The following is a 20,506-nucleotide window of genomic DNA, read 5'->3' as shown; positions in this document are numbered from 1 at the left end:
TTAGAATTTCCAGTTTCTAACGTTAAAAATTATGTAAACTACTTCAATTGGTAAGTCTTATTAGTTAAATGTAAACATTAGTTAATAAAGATAAATATTGTAAATGAGACTTTATAAACTATTTTCATTTTTTAAATAACTTCAAAATTATATATTCATAAACAAAGGCTTTTTACTAAATATCAAATATTATTTCAGTCTAAAATATTCCATTTTTAAACAATTGAATTTGAAATTTTTTAATTAAGAAAAATAAGAATTACTTAATATTTACAAATATCTGACTGTTTATCTAAAATCAGTTATTGTATTTTAAAATTAAAAATGAATTTTTAACTTTACATTTAAATTGTTCTATTAAAAAAATTAAATTTTTGAACTTCGATGTATAAATAACAATAACATATTATTCTTACGAAATTTCAAGGAAATTGAAAAAATATTTGGAAGTTTTGACAAAATTCAAGTCCAATTTAAAATTTGAAATTATTTGAAATAATTTAAACAAAGTGTGTACGTGTACCGCCAAAATATAGATTTTGATAGATATTGAACAAAAAATTAAAAAGATTTTTAAGAATTTGAAATGGCTTCCGAAGATTAAAAAACATTTCCTATGAAAATTAATAATGATTTTTATTTTTAAAAGATAATTTTGACTAATTATTCAAAAAGATTTAGAATGATTAAAAAAATATCGAAAATGAATTTGGAAGATTTGATAGGAATTTGTCAGGGTGGCCGTTTTAATCGAAACAAAATTCCCGGTCATTTCCCGGTTCGAAAATATTTTTCACGGCCAATGAAATTTAAAAAATCAAACTATATTCTAATCATTTTTCCATATAAAGTAATAAACAACAAATTAAAGAATTCAAAGTGGAACACTTGAATTCCAAACTTTTAAAATTGAAGTTTAAAAGTTTTTCAATTCAAAAATTGTGTATTTAAATGCTCAAAAATTTACACGTACCAAATGGAAGGTAGTAACACTTTTCAAATAAACAATGTTAAATGAATTGCAAATAAACTAGGCATCCTTTCAAAGCTTTAAAATTTTATTTCAAAATCTGGAGAAATATAGAAGTTGTTTTAAATTTTTCCAAATTCAAAATAATTTTTGAATTTTTTTCGGAACTTTTAAAGGTATTTCAAAATGAATTGAATGTTTTCTATAACTTTTGGAAAATCCTCCAAAATAAAAAAAATTGAATTTGAATTTACAAATAATAATAGAACACTTATTATTTGTATAAATATTAGAGTAATTTTAAGAGATATTTAGAAGTTTTAAAAAGATTTGAATTAAATTTAGAACTTGAAATGATTTGAAATACTTACAGTCGAATTTAAAATAAAATGTAGATTTTTGAATATTTCAAACAAAAAATTTAGAATTTATTTAATAATTGTGAAAGAGATCAAAATAATAAAAAATTTTCTTATGATTCTTAGGAAAATTGAAATTGATTTTTCACTTTGAAAAATTGTTGTAAGAGATAGTTTAGATTTTAAGAGATTAAAAAAATTATCAAAGAAGAACATTGAAGATTTTAAGGATTCTTTTTAATTTGCAGGATTTCCAAAAGTTGTAGGAAAATTTTGATTATTTTAAAAATATATTTAGAAGTTCTGAAAAAAATGTTCACACACTTCGTTTAAAGAAATTGAAATAATTTCAAAGTTTTAATTAATTTTGAATCTTTTCAAAACTTCTAAATATCTCTTAAAATTACTCAAATTTTTTCTGCAAATAATGATTGTTCAATTGTTATTTATTCGTCAGTTTAAAAATTTCACTTATAAATTAAACTCTTTTTAAATAGAACAGCTAAAATTGTAAGGCTAAAAGTTTAAAAGTTATTCGAAAATCTAAATATTCAAAGCTTTCTATGTAAAATAATTCAGTTTCAAATTATTTTCTTTTAAATATATGGTTTCAATTTACTCGTCTTAAATGAACAGTGAAATATTGCTAAATATCAAATACTTATTTTTTTCTACATTAAGAAATTTCAAATTGAATGGAATGAAAATTAAATAATTTAGACTGACAATATTTTAAATTTAATAAAAACCTTTAATTATGACTATATTATTATTGATTTATTTTTAAGTTGAAACTAGTAAAACGGACGTTTACATATTTTAAAAGCTGAAAAAATTAATAGAAATAACATATTAATAAATTTATTTATTATAAAAAAACATAATATAAAGGAATACCTGAAACTCTGAATTAAAAATATATTAATAATAAATCATGAAAATTTTTATTTAAAAATAAAATTATCGGAATAAACGATATATTAATTTTAATTCTTAGCAAGACTTTCGGATTGAAACAGTTACAATCTGGAAATTCTCAAATATTGAACAGATATAAAATTGTTTTCTCAAATCAATTATTGTTCAGATTTTTATACTTTGAGTACAGATCTATTTTAAAAATAATGTATTTATTTTTATTTACAGTTTATAGAATAAAACTGTTTTTATCAAAAATTTTCAACTTCAAATGCTTTTAATTTTGAATTGTTCAAAACTTCAAAACGGCACTTTCATTATTTCAAAAACTGTTAAAATCGAACTTGGGCAGATTTTTCTTCTGATAATTCTGAACATTCCCGGTTTCCCTGCCCGGCGGCCACCCAGTTTTTTTAGAAGAAAAAGTCTTCGATTTTAAAAACTTCTAATTGTTATTTTTTTTAACCTTTAAAACTGCATTTTAAAATTCTTTAAATTAAAATATATGATTAAAAATTAAAAATCTAAAATGAAAAATTGTTGAAGTGAAAGATTTTCAAATTAAGCATTCTAAACCAAATAGTATAATAATTTATAAAAATCACAATTTGACAAATTATTTTAAAAGACGGTTGAAATCAAAGTTGGATAACATTTTTCTAAAAATTTTGTAAAATTCCCGGTCAAAAAATAAATTCACTGTCATTTCCCGGTATTCCACGTTTCACGGTCCAGCGGCCACCCTGTTTTTTTTTCATTTGGCAGGATTTAAAAAGAAATTTAGAAAAGAATGAATTAATTTTACAGGGTGTTTAGAAGTTCTCAAATAATTTCAAAAATATTTAAAAATTGGGAAAAAAATGTAAATAACATTCAGACATTTAGAGATTTTCAAATAAAATTTGGAAGCATATTAAGGATTTTTTAACCATTTAAAATGTAAATAATTTAACTTTTAATTTAAGAAGTGTTCAATTTATAGAAAAATGTAATCGCTCAATCATTAATGTTTCTGGCTTAAAATTGCTTTAAATGATATAATTTTGAAAAAAATTTAATTCATGGATTGATTCTTCAATTTTGACTTTAGAGCATTGAAAATGATAACTTGGAATTATACATATATTTAGAACTGAATCTGAATCTTTGAACTCTACAATTTATAAAAGTTAAAAAACTTATTTAACTGCATTTAATTAAAAATTCTTCAGTCTAAAAGTGTTAGTAGCTTCCATTGTATACAAGTAAATTATTTTTAAAGTTTGAAATTCGCAAGAGTTCCACTTTGAGTGCTTTCATTTGCAGCTCAGTTTTTATCAATTCAAATGGAAAAATTGTTAGCTTTAGAGTTCGATTTTTAAAATTTCATTGCCCGTAAAAAATGTTTGCGAACCGGGAAATGACCAAAAATTGTTTTCTTGGATTAAAACGACCACCCTGAATCGTCTATTATTTGTATACTTCGTATAATCCGGATAAAATTGGTCGCTACATACATTAATTAAATGGAAATAATATGGAAATTCTATCTAAAACTATTTATTTTTTATGAAGATTTATTTTGAGTACTCAATCATTGTTTTATACTTCACAAAACTATCGTAAAACCAATTTTATACAAAAATTAATGTACAGCTTTAAAATTGTACCTACTCTTTCTAGTTTTAGTTTTGGGCACCTGGTGGCGAAATGGTAGACCACCATTCCCAATACAAGTGGAAAAATAAACCCCGTAAGTTTCCAAAAGATCCGTTGCTGTCTCGTCTTGAAAATCATCCGACAAAACCACTCTCATTTCCAGCCCTCTATACCAGACGTCCCCCTTAAGTCAATAAATGTCCCAAAGTTTGAGAATTCTCAGGATTTATTAAAAGATCTACAGAAACGAACAGCCCTCGTTTTGTCATCACTAAGCTGCCTTACAGGTTACGACAAATAACAATATTTGTGTTTTCGAGTTTGCGATTCATTCATCGTCTCATGTGTATACACATATAATTAATATACAAGTTATATATTAAATGATAATTCATGAATGCTTAATTGGCAATTGGTATGATATTTACAGTGGCTTAAACGATAAAGGCATTAGACCGTACAATTTACTTTATTAGGCTACCGTCATGGGTTTTTCGTTGACTTAAAGCGTACATTTATATGTATTTTTTTCTCACTCTTGTTTACGAAAGTAAATCAAGTTCAGCTTTCGTTTATGGCTGTGCAACTATCGAGAGGTTTTACCGGCAGTCAATAACTTAACGAATCCAATTCTTAAATTCTGCTGGTAACGCACCAACTACAAATTTTTCCTTATTAAACATTGTGAGTTATCAACCACTGGTAAACTAAATATAGTCATTCACTCTGTGAGGCTGTTGAATTTATTGACTCATAAACTTACTTTGTGCGAACTTTGTTCAACATATTGACAGACCTTTTCATAGCTTAAATAAAAAATAGAGGAAAATCTGGCTTATTATGTCAGTTTGTGCTGCAAAACGTATATTATTGTTATCTTTGGTCCTTATATCTGTAAATATTATCTCGTTCCTCGACGAAAAACAAGTTTGTTCGTGATTGTTGCTTATTTACAGTCTAAACGTAAACCACCAAGCACTCATGTATAGAAAATTCTGCAGGGGTTTACAATCGGAACAGAGTGTCTGAAAATTGCGTGACCCGCCGAAACAACAGTTTTCTTTCATACTAAATTTTTCATATTATTTATTGTGCCTAAATAAATAAATAAATAAATAAATACCACATGCAAAATCGTACAAAATTGAACACATTTTTTCATAAGCCATTTGAATCACAAAAGGAAATTTTGAACACAAGAGTTTCTAGAATAAAAATAAAGTTTGAAAGGCAGTTTTTCGTGAATCGCCCGACAATTTTCAAGGCACTCTATGCAAAGTATTATGCATCATGACTCGATGTGACAATCTAACATCTATGGTAACCCATCGCTACTTATTGCACTTCCTTAACACCTATTAACTTAACATTACAACAACTTTCACTTTCATCTTTGCGTAAAAGCTAATTTTAGTCGAAGGAGCGTTAAAATCACGTGCGAGCTTTTTATTACTTGAAAATATTTTATCTTCTAAACTCGTATATGAAAAGCTACTTTACCGGCTACAGGTAACTTACTATCGGTAACCTACCGAATGTGATTTTACCTGCACACGGTAATTTTATTTTTCATTTTGAACACGAATTAGCCCTTTTTTCGTTATTAAGACTCGCACGATTATTTTTCTTGCCTAAATTCGTTCTCTACTATATGTATATAATATATATATATTTCTTACATTTATGCATATACTCTCGAAACTATGTACAGACAATGTAAATAATGCACCGCATTCAGTGAACGGAGCTTGCGCGATACCAAAAAGGTCGAATATTAAAAACATATTAACACGAAACAACAAAATCGGAGAAAATTATGTATCGAGCAGCCCCATATTTGAGATCTTCGGATACCACTATCTTTGATGATGAGGAAACTACTTTCCGAAATAAAGGCACGTAAAATAAAAAAAAGATCTGCGAAAACATAGAAAAATCGGTTCAAAAAAAAAAGAAGGGAATTGTCATTAAATGACAAATGGTCGGTAAGATGCCGATAGTCGGTAATATATCGACTGTCGATAAGTTACGCGTTCTCCTTAAAAATCTAAATATAATTTCAGTTCTAGAATTATCACTAGCGAAACAAGGATGTCGTATACGAAAGAACACTCTAATATAAATCGTTAACGCGTCGAAAGCAATATAAAAAAAAAGAACACTTACGTCTAAACAGCTTATACTAGTCACGTGTTTTTTCTTAATCTCTTCCTTGTTCGAGAGACTCTTTGGTTCCTGTTTGAACGGGAGTAAGTTTTCCATTGATGGGAAAATTTTCTCCTGAAAGAAACTATTGTCGGTGTTGTGAGAATTTTGCGGCAGGGTTTGCATGAAACTTTCAGGAGTTTATCAGAGAGGACATTTTCTAAGTCTAATTCACTAATTTGAATCACGCTTGGTTAATTCAGTCATTGTCCGTGGTGTCTTCGATGACCGAGTCCCAGTTAAACTCGGTGACACTTTGTCTCGAGGGTAATTCGCCCAAATGCTGAAAGCGCTGGACGAAATGGGGGTCGCGATCTCTCAAACGACGAAAACGCTGGAAAGCAACGTTTTTCGCAAATTCGTATAATTCGAGGTCGAGTTTGTTTAGACGACGAACTGACTCCAGTTGTTCGGAGGTTAATGACGCTAACGTTGCAGCGCTCAAGGTCGCATTGTGTTGCTCAAATGCCACCGCGAAACGCATTCCGAACGTCTCTTCAAAGGAGTATTGACCAACCTGAAATAAATGATAGATTTTTATCAACACCTTGTAGCGAAATACATGTATTTTAATTTTAAAACCAATTATACAATAATAATCTTCAAATACTTTTATTCATTTTGTCTACGTGGTAAATGAATAAGACCAGAAACTTGTTTTTGTTTTTCGTGGCCACCTTGAAATATTTATGTTGAGAATTTGACTGCTAATGATAAACAGCTTCTCACGCGCTAAGCGCGCGAATCACACTTTCTATTATTTGATAATTTTTTTTTTTCGTAAAACAGCACTATACACTATGTTTATTTCATGTGTTACTTCTTCAAGGTTGCCAATAGCTGGGCGGTAATTCTCGACTCGTTGAGATCTCGAATGTTAAGCACGGGTGGGTGCGGGTTAGCGCTCGGATGGGTAAAAGTTCGTTATTAACGCTTAAGGCCATGTGATGAGTAGGTCACGTGACCAGATTTCCTACCTTACCTACAATTTTTTTATTTCCCAACTTACATTTAAACGAAGCGCCACATCGAGTTGAAAATTTGGGATACTAAACAAGAAGTACTAAGAACTGTGGGCCTGGTCTTAAACTTGTATCATTATAAAAAAAGTTTTTTGTTTCAAATAATTTTGTTTACTTTTTTCATAATTATTAAAATTTAGGACCAGAACCACCTTTCTTAGTGCTTCTTATTTATTATCACAAATTTTTAACTCGATGTGGCGTTTTGGGTGAAAATAAGTTGGGAAATAAAAAAAAGCGGCGGTAAGGTTAGGAATCTGGTCACGTCACCCACTCGTCCAATGGCCTTAATTGTGTTTTCACTGAGTTTAACTTCTGTCGAGCGGGAGATTAGGCATGGCTCTGTTCAACATATTTTCCTATGATTTTTAAGATTATATAATCTATTTCTTCATAACTTTAAAATAGTGCGTTAGGGGTTTTTCCAAAACTAGGAAACACATTTTGCCGGTGTTTTTACCCCCCCCCCCCCTCAATTAGCCCGTTTTTATATTTTTCCTATAGTTTTTCGTCATTATGCAACCATATGTTGACCTCCCCCCACTATAAAAAATTAAGTGGTGAATGTGAAGTGGCAGAAAAAAATTATTTTATCCTTGTCGAGAATAAATCGTAAAACCGATTTCTATCATATTTTATTTTTAAAAATCATTAATTATGATTTTCATGAGGACCGATATGCAATTTTGAGATTTTGTAACTCTGTAACAAACAGTAAGAAAATCGCTCCCCCCCCCCCCGTTACTCTTACTCTACGTAATTTTTAGTCTCCTGAAATATTTGGATAGTTATGGCTAGTAAAATTAGACGGGTTGTCCAAAAACTTCTGTTTTCAATTTGCTCAGATTTTTCCTTGATTAATTTTACATTTTCCTTAATAAATTTTTAATCTAAAAAGATAAACTTCCAAAAAAAGTGTCATAGCTTATATTTCGATAAAAAAAATGAAATTCATTCAAAAACAAAAATTTTAACAAAAAAAAAAAAGAATTTTCAACTAAAAAAAGATCAATCTTAAAAAAGTGAAAGTTATATTTTCAGTTAAAAATTAATTTTATACAAAAAAGGCTTTTCCACGAAAGTATTAAACAGTTGAATTTTCAACCAAAGGCATAAGACTTAAATAAAAAAAATTTTAACAATGTAGTTTAACGTTTACGCAAGTAGTCGAATTTAGAAATCAACAATTATTAGTTTTCGACAAAATAGTTCAACTTTAAATCAAAGAGATGAATTTTTAACTAAAAACATAAATCTTAAAAAAAAAGATTTCCTAAGAAAGTGATTCAACCAAATCTTTCAAACAAAATAGTTGAATACTCAAGCAAAGAAGAAGAATGAACTAAAAAGATGCATTTTCATTTGAAAAAATGAAATTTGGACTAAAACAGATGAATTTTGTTTTATATCAAAAAGATAAATTTTCAAGAACAAAAGAATAGTTGAATTTTCTGTTAAAAAAAGTTTCGGTTGATTTTTCACAATCAAAATCTGAATCTTTAAACAAGAAATAAGTTTCTACGAAAAATTGTTTTTTCAGTCGAAATAGACTAATTTTTGGGTTACACCCGTTTCTACACAATTTTAATCTACACAAAATATATTGTACGCAAGTATACTGATCACATTTTTCCTACACAAAACTTTTTCTACACAAAATTTTTCCTGCACAGAATTTAATAGTGTGATATTTTTCCTACACAAAATTTTTTCTACACAGAATATTTCCTACACAGTATTTAATATTGTTTAATAATTATATTTTTTTCTACACAAATATTTTTCTACGCAGAAGATTTTCTACACAGAATTTAATATTGTTTAATACTTTTATTTTTGTCCTACACAGAATATGTATATTCTGCGCATGATTATCTAGTAATATTTTATTATCAAGATAATCTCTAAACATTGTACAACAAAAATATTATATTCAATATTTTTCTTGCATAAAATACATATTCTACATAGCATATTTAAAACAGTAAATAAAATACTATTTACAAAAAGTAGATCCTACACAAAATTAAATTATTATAGTTTGATGTAAATTTTGTTGCTGCTATAAAGACAATATCAGTTATGCCATAAAGGCCAGTGATGTGTCTGAACTTACAATATATGTCAAAGATTTAATTTCGAACTTTTGCTTTAGATTCAATTAAAAATGTTGTGCAGGAAAAATATTGGACTTAATATTTTTGTTGTAAAATGTTTAGAGACTATTTTGATAATAAAATAGTACTATTTAATTCTGTGTAGAATATACATATTCTGCGTAGAAATTATTTGGTATAGGAACAAAATAAAAGCATTAAACAATATTAAATTCTGTTTATGAAATCTTCTGTGTAGAAAAAATTTTGTGTAGGAAAAATATAACAGTACTAGACTATTATTTGCGTGCGCATGCGCGCGCTCACTTTTATACTCAATTTTATCATTGACTCAATTTTCTAATAGAATTTATTTGTTAAAATTTTCTGAATACTTAAATTCTTGTTTACATATTACGTAACGTTATTTTAAATCCTTGTACCTTCCCACACCCTAACTTCAGTTACGTAACATTTTTTTTGTATTAGTTTCAAAAACTGAATAGACGTTTTGTAAATAAAAATAACTTTTAGGATGAAGTGCGGTATAGAAATAAATTAAACAATATTTTTACGTAACACAAGAATGTTTTTTTTATATTTTTTTTTAGTCACACGTATTTTCAAATTATTTATAAGAAAAGAAGTATCAGCAGTTTTTTTAGAATTATATAAGTTTTATCATTTTCATGAGACAATTAGGAAAGATTTTTAAATATTTAAGATGTGTAAAAAAAAATGTAGAAAATTTAAAAATTATATATTTTATTTTATAGGATTTTACAAATTATTAGAAAAATTTTAGCCTTTTCAAAAGATATTTAGGTCTTTTATAATTACAGAAGAAATAATAAATATGCATTCCATACATTTTCGGAAATGCTTCCAAGGTTTAAAATATTTTAAATCTATGCAAAGCCTCTTGAATTCCCAGAAAAACTTTTCAGTGAAACCCATTTTTCTTGAAATTTTGAAAAATCATTTAAAGTGTAAAATATTTAACTCAAAATCTTTAAAAATTTCTTACGAATTTGAAGAAAATTATAAAAGATTTTTGAATATTTCAGATTCGCCAACAAAAAATCTAGATTAAAAAAAAAATATATTTTACGGGATTTTACAAAATAATAGGAAAAGTTCGAGTCCTTTTAAAATTAAATATCTACACAATACTTCTTAAATTCTTAAAAGTATTTTTTTCTGACTGGAATTTTTCTTGAAATTTTGAAAAGTTATTTAAAATATAAAACGCTGCCTCAAAATATCCCTGATTTTCCTAAGAACTTGAATAACATTTATTTCTTCACTTGAGACCTTTCAAAGTTATTTTATTTAAGAGCATGTGATACTTTATCATATGGGTTTTAAGTTTTCCACATTTTTTTCAGAATTTTTATTTTGAAAAAAAAAACATTAATGTCCAGACGTTTGCGTTTTTAACGTCTGGCTTTCTTTTTGTTTAAAAAATTTCACATAAATCTGCATTTGTTAAAATCTTCTGCAGTTTAAAAAGCTTCTTTATTCTCCTTAAATCTTCACAATATTTATAGGATTTTATAGTTTAATTTATTTTTTATTTTTTAATGTTACCAAATTAAAACATTTTGCTTTAAAAACTTCTACTCTATCTCGAAATTTAAGGAAATATTTGATGTTTCAAAATCTTTTTTGAATGTTCTCCTAAAGCTTATTTTTCAAATTAAAAAATATAAAGAAATTTTTTTGGGGTCCTAAAGAATTTATGTCATTATCCTGAATTTTAAAAAAAGTCCGAAAATGTCTTATAAATTTTCATTTTTTTTATACGTTTAAAAACTTCTAAATATCTCTTAAATTTACTAATCTTTGTTCTAAAATTATATATTTCGGCACGATGTTGCTTTAAGAACTTGTAAACCCCCTTTTTTAATTTTATGAAATAATTGGGAAAGTTTTGTAATCTTTTTAATGAGTTCTTAGAACTTATTAGTAAAAAAATGAAATGAGTTTTTTCAATAATTTTATTTTACTTATCTCGTTGAAAATTAAAAAAAAGATAACCCAGATGTAAAAAAAGAAAACATTTTCTTCTTAAAAACTATGGAATTATAATATGATAGCAAAAAAAGTTATAATTGAATCTTTATCAAGTTTGATGTTGTGGAAAAATTAGGCATCTAACAAATAATTGATTTTTTTATATGTGCTTTGATATTTTATTTTTTATTATTAAATTATTATTATATTATGATATTATTAAACTTAATGACTTCACAATATATCTATTAATTTAATAATCTTTTATATTATTTAACAAAATTAGATTTTAAGATAAACTTTAAATAATTATTACTTTAACATTGAATAAACCAATTAAAAATGTATTATTAAAAATAAAAGCTGTTATTGAAAGTGAAAATAAAGAGACAAAGTGCAATAATTATCGGCGATTGATAAAAGTAGAAATCTAGTTTTAAGTTCGATTAATTTTATGTATTTAGAACAGAGGTCGCCGGTAGCCATAAACTACGTAATTAACTTGACCATTGTAAGATTCAGCGCCCATGCGCTATTAAGGGAGGTTACGAGTTTTTATATGTAGGATTACATTTTGTGTGGGAAAAATTTTTGTAGAAAAAGTTTTGTGTAGGAAATATTTTACGTAAGAAAAACAATAAAAATATTAAACAGTATTAAATACTGTGTAGAAAATATTCTATGCATAAAAAATTTTGTGTATGAAAAATATAACAGCATTAAATTCTATGTAGGAAAAATGTTGTGTAGAAAAAGTTTTGTGTAAGAAAAATATGTTCAGTATACTTGTGTACAATATATGTTCTGTAGAATAAAGTTGTGTAGGACCAGCGTTTTCCCCTAATTGTTAACCAAAAAGGATGACTTTTTACTAAAATTGTTGAATTCTCTACCAAATAGTTGCATTTTTATTACAACAAGATGAAACTATCTTAAAACAGATAAATTTTTAATCAAAAGGAAAAATAAACAGTTGAATTTTCATCCAAAAAATATTCAAGTTGACCTTTAAAGATCAAAATATGAACTTTTAAACAAAAAATAAGTTTTAACGAAAAAAGTTAAATAAAAAGACGAATTTTTTCAAACAAAAAGGTTGAATTTTTAACAAAATAGTTTCATTCGCTACCAAATTAGTTGCATTCTTAGCCAAGAAAGACAGAATTTACACTAAAACTGAGGAATTATTAACGAAAAACGACAAATTTCTTTTAAACTTAAACTTTCATCCAGAAAAGATTTCAGTAAAGTTTTCAACACCAAAATATATGTTTTGAATAAAAAGTCAATTTTCTAGGAAATAGTTAACTTTTCAACTAAATTCAACAGTTAATTTATCAGCAACAAAATATGAATTTTAAACAAAAGGTTAATGTTCTAGGAAAAAAATTGACTTTTTAACCCGACAAGATGAATTTTTAACAAAACAGTTGAATTTGCAACCAAAAAAGATGTCTTTTTAAGAAAATTGTTAAGTTTTCAAACAAATAATAAAACTTATAACTAAAAATATACTTTTCAGGATACAGTTTTTTGCGAATTCTCAAAAATTACATACATGAGTATTCTACCGCAACAAATCATAATAAAATATATATACCCCCCTCCCCCCTCCTTGAGCTGTAATTTAATTAAGGCCCCTAGCTAGTATTTGCGATAGCAGACAATATTTTTTAATAACTTAGTGCAAATTACATATAATGAGTGAAATGCATGTTTTTGAAGAGAAAATTAGAAAACTTAAATATTACTTAATTTATGCAGATCTAATAGATATAATAATTTAATACATTATTTAAATCGTCAATTTTTTTTGAAAATTTCTAATATTTAATCAGTTGTTATTATTTTTAAAAAATGTTCAATCTAGAAGCGTTCAATGTTGGTAATTTTTTACTTGAGACATTAAAAAATTCTAATTGCGCGCGCGTCGCTTTGCGCCAAGTTTGAGCGCGCCCATGGCGCATGGGTACGATCTCGCGCTTCACGCTCGTTTTCGTACGTTTAATGCGTACACTTTAACTACATTTTTTCAAATATTAGCAATATAATAACTCAAATCGAAAACTGTGATTTAAACTTCTGAGGAATTAGAGCCCGATAATTGGCATCCAATTGACAAACTTCATCAAGCTAATTTGTAAATCTTGTTCAAATCAACAAAGGAAAATTACATATTTTTGAAAATGATCCAACTTTTTGAATTTTCATCTAATTAACCAATTTTATAAGAATAGTTTCGAAATACATATATTTTATATCTAATAGAAATTTGAATTGATATTTTTATCATATTTCTTTTATTTTTTTTTTAAATTTTCAAAATGTTTAAAAGCATGTCATTAGAATAATTTGCAAGTCTTTTTTCCATGTACCAGAAAATTGGACAAAAATATCTAAAAGTCATACATTTTTTTTTAATTTCGAAAAAGATCTAACTTTTTGAATCTTTGTCTAATCGAAAAATTTCACTGCGATAGTTTCAATAAGTTAAACTGACCATTACTGGGACAACGTAAAAATTATGTCCAATACTGGAAAAATAATAAATATCATTGTATATCTTTTATATTCCAATTACATTTTTTTTTCATTCCTAGTATTTTTGAAATTCTTTTGAATTTATTACCACAATTTATTTTTGTTCTGACAAGTTATACATTTAGTAAAAAATAATAAAAAATACTCCTCGAAATCTGTGAATAAACTGCTGCCAAATTCCCAATTTTGTTGTATTTCAAAACTTTCTGCATAACTTTAATGGCCCTGTATTATTGAAATTTCCTACACTAATAGAAAAACGAATGCTTTTGCACATTTTTAATACGTTTAAGAATAAAATTCATAACTTTTTTAGCGATTTTATTCAATAAGATATGAATATTTTAATGTCCCACATTGGACAAATTTTTGACGAAATTACCTTAAACACTTTCGCCGTGTTTTTAATTAAATTTCGTTTTTAATTTGGCAGTTCAATTGATTATTTACTCTAAAAAAGTTGTTCAAAGTAGTTTATTGAAAGTTCTAATTCTAACCTCAAATTTTGCCAACTGCTTCGGTAAGTAATTTAATAGTAACTCATAAATTTAATTTTTAATTAAATTAGTAAGTATGAATTACAATTTAATACTGAATATTATAAATATTCGTGAGATTAATATTATCAATGTACTTTTTTAAATAAATGAAGTGAATTAACTTTACTGTTGAAAATTTATACTTTTGAATAAAAAATATAACTGCTTTGAAGAAAACTCGTCTTGTTAAAATGAAAATTCAACAGTTTTGTTGAACGTTTTTTTCTTTCTTGACTGCATTTTTTTGTTAATAATATTTTAACTATTTTGTTGAAAATTCGTCTTGTTGGTTCTAAAATTTATCTTTTTAATTGTGAATTTCATCTTTCATGAGCAAAAATGCAACTGTGATTGAAAATTAATCTCTTTAGGTTGAGGCTTTATCAGTTTTATTGAAAATTCGTTTTTTTAAAAATTAATTTAACTGCTTTCAATTTTTAATTAAAAAATCTTTGGTTGAAATATCAACTATTATATTTTTTGATCAGAATCAACTTTTTTGGTTAACCTAATACTTCAATTTTCTAACAAATTGTTGAATTTTCAAATAAAAAAGACTAATTTTCTACCAAAAAGATGAATTCTAATAAAAAATATAATCGGTGATATTTCAACCAAAAAATGTTTTTAATATACATTAAAAACAATTAAATTCATTGGAAAAAATTTATTCATTTAAAAAACAAATGAATTTTCACTTGAACAGTTCGACCTGTTACCAAAACAGATAACATTTCTACCAAAAGATGAATTTTCAACAAAATAGTTGGAATATGAATAAAAAAAAGATTTTTCATTCAATGACATTGTCAAACAATTAATAAAATTTTTAACCAAAAAATAATTGAAATTGTTTGAATACTTTTTTTAATTTATGTACTAATTTTAATTAAGATGAATTCTATGTCAAAATTTGCAACTAAATAGTTGAATTTGCAATTAAATCGATAATATTAATCTTATTAATATTTATCAAATTTAATATTAATGCATACTTAGTAATTTGATTAAAAATTAAATTGAACGGCAAACGTGGAGCTTATAAGAAATATTTTTAATATTAATTAATTTAATAATATCTTGTTATTATGTAACAAAAATGTTAAAATGTTGCTATATGAATTTTATTTTAAAATAAAGGAAAATATATTCTTGATTTTTAATATATTCGATAATTTTAAGTTATTTGTACCATTTTATTTTGATAAGCCCCATTGGATTTTCCTTGTCCCAGTATTGGCTTATTTTGTGTCCCACTTAAGGATATACCCCAAAATTCTTGTCCTGATAATGGGCGATCTGACTAGCTTAAAAAATATCCATTTATATTAATTAACTATAAAATAAATAACGTACTTTCTATTCTAATCAATCAAATAATGTATGAGTCACTTATTATAATGGGTTTTGTACAAAAAATTCTAATTTGCCATTTTTAAATTGTGTTCATGTGGGTTAGCTTTTCGTAACTGTCCCAGTAATGGTCACTTTACCTTATATATTTGATATCTAGTGAAGACTTTAATTGAAATTTCCTAATCTATCAAGAATTTTTTTTTCTATTTTTCTTAAAATATCAAATTTTTCAAAAGTACCCATATAAAATTTATAATTTTCATCGAAATTAAAAATTTTATTTGAAGTATTTGCAAGTCTTCTACCCTTCTATAAGAAACGTTGACAGAAATTTTTTAAATTTGAAAAGAAAGTTTTCAAATTATGAAAATGCTCTGAATTTTTTCATATTTGGGTTGGAAATATCTGTTTAACGAACTTAACCTTAATTATGGGAACCTTAAGAAGTGTATCAAAGGCTGAGTCGATTGGACAAATCCTTCAAAAGTTAGGTAACCGTACATACAGACATACATACAGACACCGACAAAATTCTATGATTTTCGCACTCTGTGGGTGCCGAAACATAAAGATCCGTGAAAAAACAGAGATAGAAAATTTGAACAATTACATAACACTCTGACAAATGAGAATGTAAAAAAAAATTAAGGTCACAGCGGTTCAGTATTTCAATTTTAGGTCAAACGGGGTATCTCTTTCATTGATAAAAACTATTTATATCATATGCGTATTTCGTTAAACGAACGAAAGGGTCCTCTAACTGATAGTATTAATTTCAAATGAAAAAAATTGTAACTCATAGTGTTCAAAATTTAATAATGTTTAAATTAAAGTGCTTAAAATAATGGGCAATGACAAATTAAAAACATTTAAAAACGTATACATATATCAAATTTTATGACTCAAACTCTAGAAAATCGAAATGTCTGACCAGATAAAAAATGTAAAAAAATGTTCACATAAAGTATCATAATGAATAAATGATGATTTTTGCAATTCGCCCTTCTGAACTTCTGTAGAAAGTTAATTAAATTTATTTTTATTGCCTAAATTCAATACGGAGATGAAAAAAAAAAAAATTTTTTTATGAAAATTGATAGTTAAAAGTGGATTAAAATGAGAAAATACCATTACATGCAAAAATATTACAATACATTTTAAAGATATTTAGTAGCAATGTGATAAAAAGAAGCAAAAATACATATTAAAAATGTTTAAATGTCATTTTAATTACTAATTGGATTACAGATAACAATTGTTTCTCATAATGTGTATTCTACACTAGAAATTTAATTGATTAAATTATCTCTCAATATTAAATTCAGTCAATAACTAACATTTTCATATTGTTTAGAAAAAGTAAGACGGCCAAACTCGAAAAATCGGTGATTTTTTTCGTAAATGTATCTAAAAACTTCTTGAAACTTTTTTCTCCAAATTTTTCCAGATATTTTGTCGAATAAAATGAACGCAAAATGATATTTTTAACCTCCTGCGTAGCTGCAGTTAAATTTATGTCAAACATTTCAGCAAATTTCAACTAGACATAGGTGGATATTGATTAGTTTAGGGATTTATAAAGCTTCTATTTTAGGAAATTCTTTGTTCTATTTATATTTTATAGGTAACAAAATTGCCGTTTATAAGCGTTCAACTTTCAAACTTTAATTCAAATCTAGCTAAACCGTTAGATTTTGAAAATACAGAATGTAGGTAGTATAAGAAGAAAAACAAAAAACAAGACCACATTGCATTGAGGTAAAATAAACAAACGAAGAGGAGACAGCAGTGCCCAGATGTCGGGCAGAGTTTCTCATAAATATTTGGATACGGATCCCCTGATTTCAGAGGATCTCAAAATTAGAATACATTCTAGAGAAACCTCAAAATCTCGTTTAACTGAAAACAATTTATTAATTTTCATCTCACAGTTCTTGTTTACCAGTAAATTACTGCTAAGGCCTTCTTCAATTTAAACAGAAGCAAATTCCTAAATAAAAAAATAAATTTTTTAAATTGAATAAATCAACGCAAAATATTATTATTTTTAAAGTTTTAGGGTTTAAATTTAAAGATTTTAATGTTTAAAGCTTCAAATGGTTGAATTTTGTAAGTTTCAAATCGCATTGTATAATATTATGAATGATTGTTTACTCATTTTAAAAGTGCACGAATATAAAATATTGAATTTTGAAAGCTTGAATTCGAAATGTAATAATTTTATTATTTGTAATTTTTGAACTCTAATCGCCACCGATAAAAAAAAGGATAGAAAATTGTAAATTTTATTCTTTATCGTTCAAACTTCCCCATTTTCTTTCTTTTTTTAAACCACTGATATAAAGAAAATTATAGAATAAAGAAATGTTTATTCTTTGTCACAATTCTACATACCAAGACCTACAATTTGAGTCATTCCTGAAAAAATAGGACTGAAAAATTAACCACTCATAAGAAGCTAATCATATAATAGATAAGCGAATGAAAATATTTTTGCCTCAAATATACTACAGTAATTTAACCCTTAAAGTATATTGTGGGTCTCTGAGACCCCAAGCAATTTGAAATATCTTATAAACCATACTTAATTCGAAAAAATCGAGTAAGTGTCGCCATTTAGCTTCAGTTGGAAATACTAATTGTAAGTAAAGCAATTGAGCATACTGCGTCAAGCGTCTCTACTAGCAGCAGCAGCTGAAAGTAGAGCTAGAAAAATCTTGGGGTGTTGAACACCCAGTGTGCACTTTATAAATGAAAAAGTAATTTTGGAGCCATTTTGTTGTTGTTGAAATTTTATTGATTTTTGTTTACTTTCTAACGTAAATATATCATATGAAGTGAAACATATATATATATTTTTTTATTATCATTATTTTATACTTTTTTTCTTTGTAGATGGCTTATAACTTGCGGCAGCGCATCATGCGAGAGCAGACTGTGTATGTGTTGAATAAAATATAATTGTTGCAATATAGTTATATATGTCTCTTTTAAAAATTTCTTATATTCTTATAGTATTGCATGCTAAAGTTCCTCAATTCTTATAATAATAAATCGATTTAAAAGCAAACAATCTGATTCATCATTTTATTATAAACTTGACTTTTCAACTGTGTAAATAAATATCTTTTTTGAAAGCACCCATGTTACAATATTTTTTGTATGAATATAAACTATTTCAAAAGTATAGCCATACATTTTCAGGCGAAAATAATTAAAATTGCGTGACTAATGAATTTTTAAGTAAAAAACCCATTTTTTCAATTTTTTACATAATTTTTTTAACAAACTTAAAATAAATAAATGGCTATAAAATCAACTCTGCCTTATAAAAGATACATTAAACTATATCGGATAATTTTATTGCAACAAAATATTCAATAGGGGCTAAACGATACACGATTAAATACGGTGGTGTGTTGAACAATATCATTAGTGCAATTATAAAAAAACTATATAATTCTGTTCAGGGTCAAAGTGGCTCATTTATAAAAAGTTTAATATCAGTTTAATTGAAACAAAAATCAGAAGAAAAAAAGAATTTTACAAACAAAGTTGTATAAACCAATTAAACATAATAAAAATGCAAAAGATAAAAAGTTTTAACAAAAACTAAAAAAACTACATAACTAGGTAGATTAATTTGTTTGTACCTTTTGATATTCGGTGAGCATGAAGAATGGCATAAACTGTAAGTTATGTTTCGCACTTGCTAACATAATTCGATCCCTTTCAGCACTACTCAGTGAAGAGTTGTAACAACCGATTAGAGAAAGATCAGCCAACATTCTCGTCTGCCTATTACTCGCCAAATTGTTCGGACAGGCCATGAACTGAAAGAAACGAAAAAATATTTATCACGCCCAATTTTTCCTTGTGCAAATGTTTAATAGAATTTATTTACTATTTAAATTGTTCTTACAAAAAAAAAATAGTAGTTAAATTCAAAATCGTGTGGATCAGAAAAAACAAACCATTTTTTCCTATATTATTATATTTTGATGCAATTTTGTTAGGTCACTGAATCCAACTTTAATCTTCTATAAATGAAACAAGATTGCTGAGATAAACCTTCCAAAGTTCGAGGAGCGATTATGCAATCGCTATTCTGAGATTATAAAATCCGACAGTGTTTGTCACAGAACCAATTTACAATGAATATTGTAAAAAGCGTCGTATTTCCTCAATGAAACAGAGATAAGAAATATCAAGTAATTTTTTTTATCTTTAAAAGTTTACGATTACGGAAGCAGTATTGGATAAGGGTGATTCCCTTTGATTTTCCCCTTCCTATATTTTTATTTTAATATATGTTGAGTAATTGAAAAATTGCTATAATGAATTTATAAAATTATATAAACATAAACTCTGACGAAATTTTCTAAATTTGTTATAATATTTTCTTCGTACCTACCGTACAAAATAAATGATTTATCCTGGACAATAGCTGATTACAAACTGATTCAAGGATACATTAATTTCATCCGAACAATATTTTCTTGCAACTGCCGAAAATTTCAATTCTCATTTTGAAATATTTTCAAAAACCATTTAAAACTCATTTCAATTGCAATTACTATTATGTATAATCTTGAAAACGTTCATCAGATTTAAATATTTTTCATTTTTAAATGGTCAACATTTCAAAACCTTCAGTTAGGTTTTTTTCAGTTCAAATATTGTTTAAATTATAATATATTCGATGTTGAATATCAAATTATATAATTTAGGGCGTTTTCAATTATTTAAATTTGCTTAACTATTGTAAGGCTTTCTTTAAAAATTGTATAATTTTAAACGCTAAGGAATCGTCCATAAACTACTTTACTTCTTTAGGGTGTGAGGG

The 20,506-nt window shown here is 26.2% G+C and overlaps 1 protein-coding gene across 1 annotated transcript in view; it reads right to left on the bottom strand.

Moving 5' to 3' along the window:
• Positions 1-4,093: 4,093 nt before the first annotated feature.
• LOC117169359 (heparan-sulfate 6-O-sulfotransferase 2) overlaps positions 4,094-20,506 on the bottom strand; it is a 34,680-nt gene continuing 18,267 nt past the window's right edge. Inside the window, exons 3-4 of the mRNA XM_033355705.1 lie at positions 19,314-19,493; positions 4,094-6,607 (exon numbers count right to left, since the gene is read on the bottom strand). Coding sequence (XP_033211596.1) covers positions 6,290-6,607; positions 19,314-19,493 — 498 coding nt within the window. The 3' untranslated portion in view covers positions 4,094-6,289. The remainder of the gene's footprint in view (positions 6,608-19,313; positions 19,494-20,506) is intronic.

Source organism: Belonocnema kinseyi, chromosome 1 (genome assembly GCF_010883055.1).
Source record: "Belonocnema kinseyi isolate 2016_QV_RU_SX_M_011 chromosome 1, B_treatae_v1, whole genome shotgun sequence".
NCBI classification, from domain to species: domain Eukaryota; kingdom Metazoa; phylum Arthropoda; class Insecta; order Hymenoptera; family Cynipidae; genus Belonocnema; species Belonocnema kinseyi.
Note: the sequence above shows the minus strand (reverse complement) of the source record. Positions and strands in the feature narration are given on the sequence as shown.